The sequence below is a fragment of the Poecilia latipinna genome, unplaced genomic scaffold (assembly GCF_001443285.1).
Source record: "Poecilia latipinna isolate Pla-1442-1.1 unplaced genomic scaffold, P_latipinna-1.0 Scaffold1364, whole genome shotgun sequence".
Lineage (NCBI taxonomy): Eukaryota > Metazoa > Chordata > Actinopteri > Cyprinodontiformes > Poeciliidae > Poecilia > Poecilia latipinna.
Genome location: NW_015113980.1, coordinates 131,640 through 147,739, shown reverse-complemented (window position 1 = coordinate 147,739; position 16,100 = coordinate 131,640). Strand labels below are relative to the sequence as shown.

At 38.0% G+C, this 16,100-nt stretch overlaps 1 protein-coding gene across 2 annotated transcripts in view; it reads right to left on the bottom strand.

The window, feature by feature from the left end:
* Positions 1-16,100, bottom strand: part of LOC106962045 (ephrin type-B receptor 1-like) — a 90,394-nt gene that overhangs the window by 30,158 nt on the left and 44,136 nt on the right. For both annotated transcript variants that reach the window (XM_015056195.1, XM_015056196.1), the window contains 5 exons: positions 14,687-14,751; positions 13,820-14,110; positions 12,443-12,661; positions 12,170-12,350; positions 5,384-5,539 (listed from right to left, as the gene is read on the bottom strand). In XM_015056195.1, coding sequence (XP_014911681.1) covers positions 5,384-5,539; positions 12,170-12,350; positions 12,443-12,661; positions 13,820-14,110; positions 14,687-14,751 — 912 coding nt within the window. The remainder of the gene's footprint in view (positions 1-5,383; positions 5,540-12,169; positions 12,351-12,442; positions 12,662-13,819; positions 14,111-14,686; positions 14,752-16,100) is intronic.

Sequence of the window (16,100 nt, the reverse complement as noted above, 5' to 3'; positions counted from 1 at the left end):
TGGTTCTGCTCTGTCCTTTATACTGCTGTAACAATGTAAATTTCCCCACTGTGGGATTAATAAAGGAATATCTTATTTTATCTCATCTTAAGCCGCATGGTTCAAAGCGTGGGGGAAAAATAGCGGCTTATAGTCTGAAAAATATGGTATTTATAAAGTCAACACTGTAATCATGTTGTCTATTTTAAAACAACATCTGCAGCTCCTCCTCTGCCACTCTGATCTTCCTTATAAAAAATAATGATATCTCACCGAGGAAACTTTCTTTTTGAGAAATCAGCATTGGCTTAAATCCCAAATGGCAGGTCAAACATTTAAACCCTCATCAGTTCATCTTTTATCAAAAGCTAACATAACCAAACGGTAAATTTGCTGTCAAATCTTGCAAAAGAATTGTGCCCACTGAATTGCCACTTTAAGTCTCCTCTTGGGGAAAACTGAAGCCTTGTTCTGTCTTTTCTGAAGGAAGAGTAGACTTTTGTGTTCTGAGCCATCAGGGACTGAGCATCAAACAGAGGAAACGGGAATCGGGGTCAAGCAATTCAGCAACATGGTTCCTTTTTCTTTTTTTTGTACAAACACTCTCTTGTTTAGAACCAAAGAGGAAAAGGACAGGTCACCAAAACCCAGAATCTCCACAGCCTAGAAGGTAATTTAGACTTTTATCATAGCACAATACAGGCATAATGCAGAGAAGTTGGGCTGCATGATGGAAAATCCTGTAATGTCAAGGTTACTGGGACAGCAAAACAACAAATCCATATTTTTCTCACTCTTCCAGGTTTCCAACAGTCGCTGACCTTTAGCATCTTCGACACTTTGCTCCGTCAGGGGTGGAAATTTACTGCAGGATCTCCACTTAACAGGCTGAATATCTAACCAGCATGCAAAAGTCTTTTGCAAGGTTAATATTACGCACACCAATATAATGACTATTACATATAGTCACAATACTGTGCTGCACCAAAACAAATTTAAAGCATGAAACAAAACTGACAAAATTGAATTCTAAAAAGATACAAAATAATCAAAACATCTTCTCAACACATCAGGGTTAGGATGGTTTCCCTGTGCTTTGATCAAGAGAAAAAAGTATGAATATGTTTTAACCACTTGGTAATAAATAAAGAATGGTTTACATTTGTGTAAATAATTAGATTTTATTATGCTGTAGAGCTTCAGAAAGAGACGACTAAAACTGACTAGTCAAACAGCTTGTTATACAAATTAAAAACAAACTGTATTCGTTTGGTACCAGACAGTACAGTCATTAATTATCATAACCTTTGGCGCAAAATGCTTAATTTGTTAAGGCAGGAGACCAACAGTTTTGTCATTAATTGGAACAGCAAAATGATCAAAATAATCAACAAGCTGGAACACAGAGCAGTACACACTCACAAAATGTTTGCAGCATTTGATTTGTTTTTGTTTTTTCCATGTATGTAACCAAAGGCAATTTGATTTTAGAGGCGAGAATAGTAATTAAGTTAATTAAGTTTAAGATAAAATGTCCTAATTTCTAATTAGACTTATGCTTTTCCGTCAAAATTAGTTTGGCTTGGGGTCACAAACAATCAGATGGAGACTTTTATTTTTCTGGAAAAAAAATGAATTTGTTCATTACTAGTTGTTCTGGACCTTTAATTAACCAGCCTAATTGAAGATTACCTTTTTATGATGTAAAAATACAAACAAAAAAAAAGTTATTACTCATGAAATTTTCCAGTCCATAATTGTTGTCCAAACTAAATAATTAACTTGAAATCTTAAATGACATGATTATTGATTATTTTCTTCACTGTGACCACTAAAAATGGCATTACCAGTTTGTTAACTTACTTTTTAGTCATCACCGTCCCGTGAAATCAGCTAATTCTTGCAACTCTTGGATTTAAGCCAACACCTTCTTTAACATTAATAAAATGTTCATTGTCCTTTACCAGTCTGTCAGTCTCAGTTTTCACTCAGTGTCAAAGTACGTCTTCAAAGCTCAAGCAGTTTTCACAAGGTTAAGCCTTGAGGGGCTCACTTCCCGCTGACAGTCCAAACACATCACACCGACTGTGACACAGATGAAACAAGAGCGCTTAAGATGAAATGGATGTTCGGCCGTGGTGTATGCTAAACCAGAGTCATCAGATGAGACGACCCTGAAGAATACGTCTCTGTATGTAATTCTTAGACACCCAAGGACAGATGTGCAGCAAAATCAAAGTACAAACAGCGAGGGGTTAAAACATCTAAGCAGTGCATACAGTGTATTTACAGTTATGCATATTGTCACGTCAATTTTAAAAAAAAATATCACCACCTCTTTTTTTTTTTTACAAAAGATTTTTTTAGGCAAAAAAAGAAAAACACTCGTCAAAAATTGAGTTAGGCCATTATTTTAGGAAGGTGATGACATATTTAAGGTCCAGGTAAGCCACATGGTGAGTTCACCTTTTTATGCATAAATATGTATTCATTTAATAACCACTGAAAACATTTTAAAATTCAAAGTTGCCACAAAAGCACAGCATCTAGCCACACTGCTGAAACAATGGAGACTCGTAGGAGACGGACACATCTGTTGTGTTTTTCTTTTTTGCTCAGACTGCAGACTGTAGAATTTAAATTATATTCACTTACCTGCTGAGAGACGATGCACCCAACCACCTCCGCAGCCGGTGAGGCATGTTACCACTGGAATTTTTTTTCGTCAGACAACAACCTACAAACTGTGCAGCCCCTCTTCCACTCCGGTGACCTGATTCGTATCCGACTCTGAATCCCTCCTGTGTTTCTAAGTTTAATCCCACTGTTTTTGTAGTTTGCCCTCTTGATTTTTTTTATTTCTAACTGTAACCTGATTTGTTTTTGCCCCTGAATAGAAAGCACTGAAGTAATTCAGAGAGCTACACAGGATGAGTGGCTTGACATCTGACACGCTCTCACTGGCAAATTAGATTTTTTTTCTCTCCATCGTCATCATTTTAAGAGTGCTACAAGTGTTGAGGTTAGGCTTTTTCTGTACCGCTTCTGCTGTAATAAAACCCTGACCCACCTACAGAACATTTTGAGAATCCATCTACAATCTGTTTCAGTGGTATTGAATTGAGAAATGTTTGCCTTCATAAAGCACCGCTGCTGTAAAAAAAATAAACAGCAATTTACAACAAACTCTATGAAAGAGTCAACTCTGTTCAGGAATAGTTTCTTTAATAATTAAATAACAGTAAATATCAGAGGAACGGACAAAAGAATCCAGAAAAAGAAGAATAGCTGTGTTTCCATGGACCAATTTGACATTTCAAAAATGAATAAGCTTACTGGCAACATGACCATTTCTAAAAAGAACTAGCCAGGATGAGGTGTTTTATTGGCCATATTAAAATTTATTTTGAATAATCTGAAATAGACACTTTTTTTTGCATCACACGAGTCACATGACCAACAACCAGATGTTGCCGCTGGCGCAAACCCCGACGACGACAGGAAGTAGTTGGAGGGTCATGGTGGTGTATGGTTTTTTTTTACTGACTTATTACAAACTTATGCACATGTGATTTTAATTGCATTTCTTATTTAATGAAAACACCGCAATTGCAAAATTGTGTTTTTTAAACGTTAGCGGAATATCAGCAAAGTTTTGTGCACATTTGTAATGGAAAGACATTTGATGCCACCAACTGCACAACTGTGCAGCCAATATCAAAACTTAAAATTTGTAATTACATTGAACAAGTAAAAACTAACTTCTTTCCTTCAAATGTTTAAATATTTCAAATTAATCAAACATAAAAAAATAAGTGGACATGGGTATGGGGAATTGACCAAAAAACTGGAATCATAATATCCATAAAATGTGAAAAATTTAGTTTTTAATAGTTAAAAAGAGATGCTACTGGTGTTCATGGTGTTTTATGCATTGGTGTATTTTTCTATTTTTGTCTGCCATGAAGAAGAAGAAAACAGGAAGTAGTTGGAGGAACATGGTGCGGCATGTTTTTTAATGACTTATTTTTTATTTAATGGAAACACCGCAATTCCAAAATTGTGTTTTTTCAACATTAGTGGAATATTGATAAAGTTTGGAGAACGACATTGGATTCCAGTGAGGAACAGATGTGGGATGACTCTATAAACCAAGGATTTGAGTTTTGGCGTTTCAGGCATTTCCTTGTTGTTTAAAAACTGATACAACTGATAAAGACTCACCAAAATCCTAAATGCTAGATTGGAAAAACATTGTAGAGGATTAGAAAACACAGGAGCACAGATCTACCCTGTTTGGTATCAACTTTGTTTGTGGTGGTGAAACAGTTTGGCACACTTTCAGCCAATAAATACCAACTCAGTTATTTAAACACCACAATATACCTGCTGACCATTTCCATCTCTTGTAACCACAGTATGCCAATGAACGCCACAGACACCAGATCTCAATCCAATTGAGATCATTTGAGACATGATGAAATGGGAGATTTATGTTAAAAATGCGCAGCCAACAAATCTCCAGGAAGATCACAAGGCTGCCGTGTTAATATATTAATATATTAAAGTTGTCTGAGGAATGCTTGAGCCACCTCGTTGAATCTAGGACACAAAGAAAAAAGCAGCTCTGACGGCAAAATGGGGTTCTTGAGGTACCAGCAACGTGTGCCGCATAAACTGGCCTATAACGGCTCCGAAAATGTGCAAATTACACATTTAATGAGTTACACAAACACCAGTTTATATCAAATTCAATGCGGACAGTGACATAAATGATACCATTGAAGGCTTTGTTTGTATTTTCTGAGGTCTGTAAATCTTTAAAAACACAAAAGATCCAAAATATGACAGAACCAGAGCTGTTTTTAATCCCTCAGAATGTGAAGATGTATTCAGGTCACCAGGAACAGCACAAAAACCCATGAGTGATTACATACTTTGTACAGCTGCACACAGTACACAGTTTCAGAGTATGAGTCCAAAATGATTCATGTTTTAACCTACTTACACTATATCTCTGAGGAGCCGAGAGGAGCTTCGTCTTGCATTGCAGCACAGACTCTTCAACACAATAAACACATACTCAACTGGAATGGAGAGCCTGAGCTGTGTGGCGACATTATTACTTACTACTCCCAAAATCCCTTAACAAGAATGTGTGTGTGTGTGTGTGTGTGTGTGTGTGTGTGTGTGTGTGCGTGTGTGTTTCGGCTCTCCGTCTGAGGTGCATACATTTACAGGCAGAATTATAAATCAAGGTGGATGCTGGATTTTCATTTAATTATGAAATATTCGACTGCCGGTGTTGTCAGTTTGTGATACGCTGGGATCGTAAGCCTGGACCAGTCATTTTGACACCTTATTGAAAGGTGCACTGAGAGTGTAATTATACGTGTTGACTCACTGGTACACATGTCCTCTGGTTTGTCCATGTCTCCACGGTAATATCCATTCCGACAACCACAGAGGGTGGCAGCTTCGATGGTGGAGCGACTGTTGAGCGGACACTGCTGACATAATCCTGCCCCCTGGGACGACTTAAAGGTGCCCTGAGGACAAGCTGTGAAGAGATTACAAAGCAAAACTTAACTTGGACCGCTGAACATTGACGTTTGGCATCGCGTTATTGTGTGCATCTGAAATTATACAGGGAAGCATGTTGACGTGTATGAAATGTAGTAATGGTGACGAAATATATTGTGTGTCTTCAGTATAACAAAGGACACTTTAAGGTGAGATATAATCCTTCCTCGATCAGGTTAGAAAAGATATTTGGGCTATACAAAACATGTTCATTACACTTTTTAACAAGACATTTATATATAATGAGATTTCTGTTTGGTCAGTTCTGCCACTTTGAACTCCTTCCAAAATTAGCTGCTTTAGGGACACTTAACACTTTAAATCCAAATAAGCTGCTGCTGCCCCCTCCCCCTCAAATCAGCGTTTGCACTCATACATGGAAATGTCTGCAAACAGACGCACAACCATGAAACCGTACATATTTGAAAAGCATAAGTAGAGCCTCCTCCACAACCAACAAGAATGCAGCAAGTGGTTTCTGAATAGTAAGTCAACGAGAACACACTTGTCTTTTCCAGCAGCCATTGTACAGCGCATACAGCAGTAAAACTAGCTGACCAAACGTGCTGGAGCTCAGCTTGGGTTGCTAAGTAACAGGCTGGGATTTGATGGGGTTGCTAAGTAATGGGGCAGTGCCTGCTGCTGATTTGCAACATCACTTTCCGGAGGTTTTTGAAATGGCTCATTATTCAGACACTAAAAGACATTAACTTATTGCCAAAACACAGCTGGACTTTTACTTTTTTATTTGTTTTGTTTTGTTTTTTAAATGCTTGGGCTGTTTGTAGAAGCAGTAGAAACCCAAAAGGAAGTACAAAAATGTGCAAAATGAGAATTTTGCACAGCATGTCCCCTTTATCCAATTATTGGTAGTGGTGTATTTGCATATATGATTCTCTACAGATAATTCTGAGCCAAGACAGATAATAGAAAAATTCTAACTAAATGTAAGCAGGGGAAACATTAAAATTACACTAGTATATGTAAAATTTCTAAACCTTTTACAAAATAGTGAGTGGGGATCTTAATATTGGGAGGAGAGCAACAAACTTAATACGTCTTTCATCCCATCCTTCTTAGCATATTGGCATATATTTTCTAAATTTCTTCTGATTTCTGAAAATTCTCAGGTTTATTAACCAACCTTATCCAAAATTGGTTAAACATTGATCAGGTTACAGCACTGTTGTAACCAGTCTATAAATGAAAAAAATCAACAAAATAAATTGACACTTTGGATAAATCAACCGTTTGTTCATCTCCAGCATCACAATGTTTCTAATTTTGTGCCGTCAGCTGGACAAGAAAATCCAGCACAACTTATCTTTTCTACACCATGACCAATTTGATAACCCACTTTCTGTTTCATTGAAATTACTTAATTGGTTCATTTTTTTAAATTTCAACACTTTGCAATCCACCCACAAAAAGCTAAAGTAATGCCAAAGGAGCTTTGTGCAACCAGACTTTATTTATTTGAGGCACAATAGCAAGCTGAAATCTCTATAAGCTTTCAAAAGGATGCTAGTTGCTGGAGTTCTAGCATAAAGGGACAGAAAACACTTCACAGTCATTGCAGTCACAGACTGAACACCAAATGGGCTACATTTGCTGCTGAGTTCAGGGCATGGGTCAGCATAGTCTGAAAGTGCTGCATCATTTAGCTGTTAGCAACACAATGCTTTCTGTCTGCATGCAGCAAAAACATCGCAAGCATCAGAGGCATTTATCCAATTATAAATAATAACCTCTTGTGACTGCGTAAAAAGTTGGGCACACACCTGTTCTCAATACAACTAAATATATGCATTGCTGTTAAGGGAATTCAGATACAAATAATAAGTTTTCCGTTCCAGTTCTGCATGGATGCCTCGTGTTTCGATCCATTGGGAGGAATTGTTGATTTACTCAGAGACTTGAGCTGAACCAAGAACATTAGCTTCTTACTCAGTCACATGTTTGATTATAGATCCTGTAGTCCACTAGGAATGAGACAAACCACCACACACAGAAAATTATAATGGGAATATTAATGAGTTTAAAATAAATTATGGGAAACGCATGAATGATTGACTTTAAAAAGAAGCTACCAGTTAATAAGTCCCTGCAGCCCTTTAAAAGTGGTACAGCATAAAAAAATATCAACAGAGGAACTTTGTGATTATCTCTACCACATGGAGCAGAAATAAGATTATTTGAAGCAGTTGTATCCATTTTAGGAACGCAAAGTTCATTAATGTGCATCAACTACTGCAACCAGAGTCAAAGTTCACACATTCCCCAACAAAAATGCTTTTTATGCAAACATAATCCCACTTCTTCACATGGTCTGGCAAAAATACTGCTCCATGTTTAATCTTGTGCTTTCATATTCAGTTGAAACCTCCCTGACCATGCTGCTGTGAAACTACAACATGGTTACTTACAAAGAGGATTTGATCTTCCAACTTTGAATTTGGTCTTTAACTAGGTACAATTCTCTTCCTTCTCTGTAACAAAGCTTGATTGTCAACCATGGCATGGTTTCAGACACGGGGATAATGTACAAAGGAAGCGATTTGTCCCGAGAAAGCAAGAGTCAGGACTGAAATGGCAATAAAAACAAACAAGGAAAACAGAATAAGTGTGAAAAGAAACTCAATTATCAATGTTTTCATTTGTTGCTCCCAATGTCATCATAGCGTGAACGAAACAACAAGCTGATGCTTTTGTTTTTAGTTGATTTTTACGAGAGGAGCATATTCCCAGAGGTCTGATTTTACACTGTATTATGTTGCACTCAGTCACAGAGCTTTATGAAACTACAACAATACTGCCATTTAAATAATCCAGGGTCTTGGATTCATATTGCTGGAAACTTTTCACATTTTCTCTGCATCATAGCCACAAATTACAAGTGAAATTACAAATAATTTCACTAGAATTATGTGCAATAAAAAGCATAACTGTCAAGTGAAAGGAGTAAGACATATTTAGCGTAGAGCTGAGAAATATGGACAAAAACATTACCAATTTTTTTCTTCTTACTAAGCCGTTTTGTTAATACAGACAGTTTCAATTTCTAATATAATATCTGTTTCAGTGCAAACTGTATTGTAGACAACTGATATCCATTTTCCATTCCTTCAGATTAAACACACATATTCCAATGTGGGACATTATAGTAAACCAATAAAAAGTTGCACTTTTTAAGTAAAACTTACTTTTTAAATCCTTTGTTTGTTTGTTTTCTTCTGCTCTTTGATAAAATAAAAGCAACTGTAATTTTCTTCTTGCTTGGCACTTATTTATCCCCTCAGAGACATTATATTACACAACCACCTTTTTCCTGAGATTACAGCTGCAGGTCTCTCTATTCTCTACAAGCTTTGCACATCTAGACAGCATTTTCAGTCCTTTCTCCTTTGAAAAATAGTGTGTGCTTACTCAGAAAGGATGAAGGACATCTATGATCCTCAGTTTTTAAGTCACAGATTAGACTTGGGTTGAAATTTGATTGATCCATTAACATATAAACATGGTTGGATCTACAACTTTCTGGTTTCACTGTTGGTGTTTGTTCAGGGTTTTTGTCCTGTTGGAAGTCTGGTTTTCTTGAAGCTTTCCTACCCATACTTCTCCAAAGCATAGTACTGCCACCTGCTAATGGCATTTCATCAATTGTTTCATTGTTAGTTTTCTGTCACACTTTAGCCTAAAAGTTATATTTTGGTCACCATCTTCCACATGTTCTCTGCGTTTCTTGCAAAGCATCACTTTGTCTTTTTTTTTGTCTCGTGAAAAGGCAGATAGGCATCTGGATCGTCAAGGTCATTTATTCATCCAACCTTGTTCAAACACGTCAGGGCTGTCACCATGGAAACAAGTATTGTTCCCTCTATTATTTACCTCTCCATGCAGCTATCTGTACATATCCAAGTGTGGCTATATGTCAAACTAGTGAAACCCCAGATGAAAAGCAGGTGAGTGCAGGTTAAATGAGCTATTCCATATTTTAATATCAGAATACCTAAATTGGATTATTCATTTTACTTACAACCGGTCCATCCAAGGGGGTCTGTAAATTTATCTCAAACTTTTTCAAGCTGTTTATGCACATATGGGATAAGCATACTTAAACTACTACATTTTTGTTTTGCAAATTACTCTAAAAAAATGTATGGACACACACTGCTCCGTTTTCCATGAATAAATACAAAAACACACGTTTGAATATGCACACACATGACTTTGATCACGAGCCAGTTGCGCCGTATGGTTTGCACAATATGCGGATTTGGTGCAAAATAAACACCATCTCTGTGCCTTGACATGCTCAAACCCTCACAAAGAGATGACCATCTGTTCCAGTAGTGAGTCCAGCTTCCTGCCAAGGTTTTATCAGCTGATTGGCAAAGGAAGCCAACCACGAAGATGCCAGATTGGGAAAGACAGACAAGACAAACACTGTCCCTCGGCACCGTAAATCGCTTTTTCGGAGATAAGAGCATCAAGCAGGTGTATGCTGACACAGCGTCAGAAATCAGAGATATGTCAGATGAGGCTGTTTTTAGTTTGAGTACTCAAACGAGAGACAATCAGTTTAAATGAAAAATGACTTCTGAGTGTCAGCTTACACTAAATTAACAGTGAACGCGTAAAAAGAAATCCTTCAGCGACTGAAGGAAGAGTTATATCATTTGATAAAGCAATCTAATCCCATCTCAGAAGCAGTGATATTAAGCCTTAAATTTGGCAGGAGTTTTTATTTGGACAGCCTAATTTTACAAAAAAAAAAAGCACAGCATGGTTGGTAGCTGAAACAAACATATGCTCTCTTACTTTTGGATAGTTTGCACAAACAGAGTTGTCTTTTGGAAGAGTACTTGCAGACATCATTTATCCAATACAGGTAATCATAGCAAATATTTTTCACTACAGAGTAGTTTGAGTTACATGTACTTCAATAATCTTTCAATTTTGTCTATACTGTATGATTTCTATGTTTTTATTTTCATTTGTTAGTTTTGTCCAGATGGTTTTGTTATCAGCGAGTTTGACAGATTAGCCTTTTTATCCTTTGAACTTGCTGTCTTGAAAGCAGAGCAAAGAGCTGTTAAACCGTGCAGTTTGAGGATTTTCTAAAAGCAAAACTTACAAAAATTCAACAACAATCATTAACAGACAAGTAGCATAAGATGAATGTGGAGCCTGAACACGGAAGCAGGAGTGGAAACAGAAAATGCAACGAAGTGAAAAAAAAACTGCTAATTTGTCTTTTGTGCACAATTTTTACACCAGTTACTAACTTGTATGTAACAATTCACATTAAAATAAACTTATTTTAAATGAACAAACTTAGGTAGCTGAATTCTAATCACAGTGTTTCACCTTTACTTTTTCTAAACTTAAGGTTTTATCAAATATTTTTTGAAAAATATTATACCATTTCCTAAACAACAAAAGCACTTTTTGTTGTTTAGAAGAAGCAAGACATTACTTTGAGACACCTTGCTGGCTTACTTGACAGCAAAACTAAAGACCTTTACAGTTACAGTAATTGATACTCGATGCTTTACTGTGTTTGGATCAGACTCAAAGTAAAAGGTTCAATCATTCCCACGAATCATGATTGGTTTACGTCATTCAAACGCTCAAATGTCACATGATGAGAAATGTTCCCAATACAAAACGCAAACTGACATCAGCGCCCTGACGAGCATTTCAGTCAAACGCGTTTAACAAGATGCAGACTAGATACTATGCATCAGTCTGCTTCCTTTCTGTCTGTCCGTCTTCTAATTTGCAGCAGACTGATCTGGCAGAAAAGCGCTAAAGTAATTAACATGGGATGAAGAGGTCTCACTTATTTCATCACATGAACATACATCACAGTTCCCTCCCCCCAAGACACACACACACACACACACTCATAGAAAAAATGGATGAGACTCTCTGGGGAGAATAAGAAATGATGAGTACTATTTCTGAGAGGAAATGGGGAAGGAGGCCAGATATAAAAAGGAGGAAAAAGAGGTGAAGATATCTGGAACACTGAGGGAAGAGGAGTTATTTTTGTGCCACGTTTATCTGAGGGTGGCTCGGCAAATATGAACATATGGTGCTTTGCGTGCTTCCCCCCCACCCCCGGGCAAAAATACATGGTATTGTGTAGTTACAATATATGTGCATGGAATCATTCAGCTGGGACTGCCAAAAAGCAATGGTTTGTCCAACTGAACTGTGAAAAAAATTCACATTTTTAATAGAATCAGCATAACCATGCAGCCTGATGAGGCTATTATAATAATATTTTGTAAACCAAGCTAGGCTATTAATAAAGGCTTGGTAATAATGTTGATGATGCATGTATGATTAAAGCAATACTTTGAGTAGTTAAAGCCCATTTGCATGATCTGTCATCTCTTGCTGCTTTCAGATGCTGATTGCTGCCATTACTATGACAGAATATTGGAAACGTGTTTGCACAATATTGATTTGCTGTCACTCTGCCTTGTTAAATTGCATGTGCAGAATGCAAGCATTTCCTGGGCCAGCAACTTCAGAATTATTTTCTGAAAAACCTTTTTGTCTGAGGCATCGTGATTTCTCTAAGTCAAAGACTTGCCTCGACACACGTCGAAATTCTCTGGTTCGTAGCCTGCCTTACAGCTGCAGCTGCCAATCGGGACCATCCACTCTCCATCTCCGTTACAGTAGAGCTTTATAGGCACGTCCACCTCCTCAGCATTTGAAATGCAGCTTCCTCGGGAGATAACCAAGGATGTGGACTCTGCTCCTGTCAGCGTCTGGATGAAAAACAAAAAGATTGAGTAAACAAGCTCACCCTTTAACAAGCTGGAATGGAAAGATAATTTTTTGGGGGGATTCTTTTCCATACCTCCGGGAAAAGAGCAAAGTTCTGTACAGTCCTTGGACATTTCTTGTAGAATACTCGAACTGACAAAAGGGACATGCAAGCACCCAGATCCTGGAAAGCCAAGTGAAAGCCTCTGCCCTTGGAGAGTGGCCCAAAACCTCTAACCTCAGTGTTCACCTTCATCAGCCTACCCCCAAAATCCACCTGGGAGAAACTCTCATCAGCTGCAATGGTGTCCACCTGGAAGAGTAAATCCAATATGGTGGTTAAAGAGATGACTGAGCATTGATGAGTTTGCAAAGGTATATTAGCAGTGTTGATGCACATCAGCACTGCTAATATACACCAATCAGGCATAAGATATCAAACACTAATAGGTGATGTGAATAAAAACTAGTAATAATTTCATCATTGCACCTATTTTTGGGTGCATCAAGGTGCAGTCATGGACAATTCTGACATAACACATAAATAGATGCAGCTAAAACCTCCTGTGGTCTTAAATTTTCACTCTATACACGGTCCAGTGGAGTTGCTTTTACAAGATTTTTGTGTAGTTTTGAGAACTGACGGTCTGGCGGGACACTCCTATCCGCTGTCTGACAGTGACATCTGCCGCACCCGTCCTGAGCTTTGCACTAAAACTCCAGGAAGGTTAAATAGGTTTTCTACAGTAATGTTTTTTTAATCTGCTGTTTTGCTTCTCTTTTAATAGCATTTAATTTTTATAGTTTTATCTTTACTTTTTTACAGTATTTTCTTACTTGTGATGCTTTATTGTGTTCAAATTAGACATTATAATAAATGACCCAAAGATGAGCTGGTAACAAGGTCATACGGCCAAGTCTCATTGATCTACGTCTGGAGGAAACAACTCATGGTTCAGTGATTTTCTGTAGCTAAAGTAACTGAGGAAATGAATGCTGGTAGTGAAAGAAAGATGTTGGAAAACAGAGAGCATCACAGTTTTTAGCACATAGCTGCAAGGGAATGATAGGTTGTGGCTTCTTTTAGTAGAGAAACACTCCTTACAATAAAGTAAAAATTGTCTAAGGATGGTTGGTGGAACATGTAAGTTTGAACTATTCACTTGACCTCCAAATACTTAGGATGTCAATCCAATGTAGCATTTGTAGAAAGTGCTAAATAAACCATTTCAATAAAATGGAGGCCCCCAACTAGCACCTTACAGGATTTAAAAATGTGCTGCAGACACTGTTGTTGACCTAGCAGAGATCACACCTTGACTGGTTTTGCCAGTTAGAGGGACCAGAGCATGATTAGGTCATCATGTTGAGCCCGACTGGTGTATTTGACTTTCGTGGAATGAAAGGTACAACCTACTTCGGTTTTTTTCACATTTCTTATGTGGAAAAGGTTGAGATTGTTTGAGGATACCTTTAAAAACGGGGCATTGGCCCAATACTCCACCCCTTTGACGCTCTCTGACACAGTTCTGTCAGTCTCCAGGTAGTAAAGATTGAACGTCTCTTTGCAGGAGCCCAGGACACTTGGTATGGAAGCACAATCCCGTACTGTGAAGCGGATCTCCACGTAGATGCGTTGTGCGTTCCGCCGGTCGATGTACGTGGTGAGCAGCCAGTTGTTTTGGCTTGGCTCAAATACATTGCACACCTGGTAAGTCCTGATGGTGTTAAGGTTTTCGTCGTAGCCGCTCACCTCCTCCCACTAGGCAATGTTTGAGCGAAGACGGGGCAACGGGGTGCAAGATGGGAAGGAAGCAGAGGAAGAGCCAGTAAGAAAGCAAGATGATTAATGGGTTTACTAAAACCAGACACAAATTAAACTTTCTCTATCACTCCTTCCCAATTTTCTCCCATCCTCTTCCTCCCTTTTTCATTGTCTCTTTCTCTGCTCTAACCTTCTCTGCTGCACAGGGACATCCATTCATCACAATTAGAGCTGCTCACCTCAAACACACTCACACCCCAGACCATTGTGACCAGCTAGTTGCCAGGCTGAATTTTAAAGAAATCACATTAAAATCATAGAAAAAAAAAACTTTTTTTTTCATTTCATTCTGTTCCATCACAGACTCATTTGCGGTACAGTTCTGATCTGTTGGAATGTATTTTCTTTCTGCATCAGTAGTGGTTAATTGATGTCACCTTGGCACTGTAATTAAAATTTTGACTGACTCGTTAATGGACCTCTGTAAAGTGTAGTCAAACTGCTTCCCCATGGGTGGCTGCACATACACGGACTGACGCACACATACAGCTCAGCTTTCCACATTGTTCTTACTCCATTGGCAGGGAACGATATCCAGCCGAGCTCAGCTGTCGCCGTCCGTGTATCCATCACTGTCTCTGTCAGACAAAAAGGGAGAAAGACAGGCAGAAAAAGGTGAAAAGAATGCGCTGCAGAAAGAGGACAGGTATGGGTTTAATTAATAGTCTGTTCATTATTCGCCAGCTTCGGCGCCGCTTTGTGGTGTCTGCCATTCAAACTCATAAAAGCCCACCTCGCACAGTGTCTGCAATACACTTTCCTCCATTCTGTTAGCACTGTGATGAAAATTAGATAAGAATCCACAATTAGGAGAGGCCTTTGGGTAACACAGTACAAACAAAAGTAGAAGTAATGTAGCCCAGTAATGACGAGCGTAATCCATTTGATCCAGGCTGCAGACCATATTTTTCAGATTGGATCTTCTGTCCAGTCTGAAAAATATGGAATTTGATTTTGATATTTGAAAATGTCTGTTGACATTTTCAATTTGCAACAGCCACAATCAGCAATAAAGGAAAATTAACAAACTAACTAATCCAGATATTGTGTAAAAATAATGCATGTCCCAGTTGCTCACTTAACCAGGGCTTGCCCATGATTTTTCATGCACACTACTACATTAAAAAAGATGTTTCAATGTCCTCTTAAAGACAGAACCGACATTTTGTTGTTGGGCCACTCATGTAAAAAGCTGTTTTGTAGAAAGCATTAAAAAATCTTGAGCTTATTCATTAGCATAGCGTCGTGTCTGTTCATATTGCTCTTCTTGTGATCAGGGACAACTGCTGACCTAGATAACAAATGAGATTGTGAGGAGAAAGGCTGCTTCTTCTCCAGGAAAATTGAAAATGAGTGGAGACAAATTAGAAACCTGAAGCTGTTCTAACATAAGATAGAAACTCGACTTTCCCTAAAGCACACCCTAAAACAATTCTTGACTTTAAAGAAGAAAGCTTAAAATACAAATCTAATTCTTATAACTAATAAAATGGTTGGCGTTGTGCAGCCGCTGCCTTGCTTTTCTTGTGACTCAGAAGTATCGATTTTCTGGACAATTACCTAAAGCATTCTAGCCAAATCACACATAACTATGACAGCATCTCATTAATGTCGCCTATATTTTTATTGCCTTTGAGTCCAATATATGTTTAATTATTTCCAGGATGTATTAAGTATTCAGAGATATGGAATAATGCAAAGACAATAAAGAATAACAGATTTACAGTCATCTAAACAGTTTATGGTCATGTTTTCCGTTATATTAGGATCTAATAATAATCATATGCAAGTAAAGCCTATTGTGGGGACTTTCCATTGACTTCCATTCATTTCTACAGCCTAAACCTTACCTTTACCCTTCTCCTAACCATCACATACCTAACCCTAATAACCCTAAACAAAACTCAATTCATACCTTAGCCCTAAA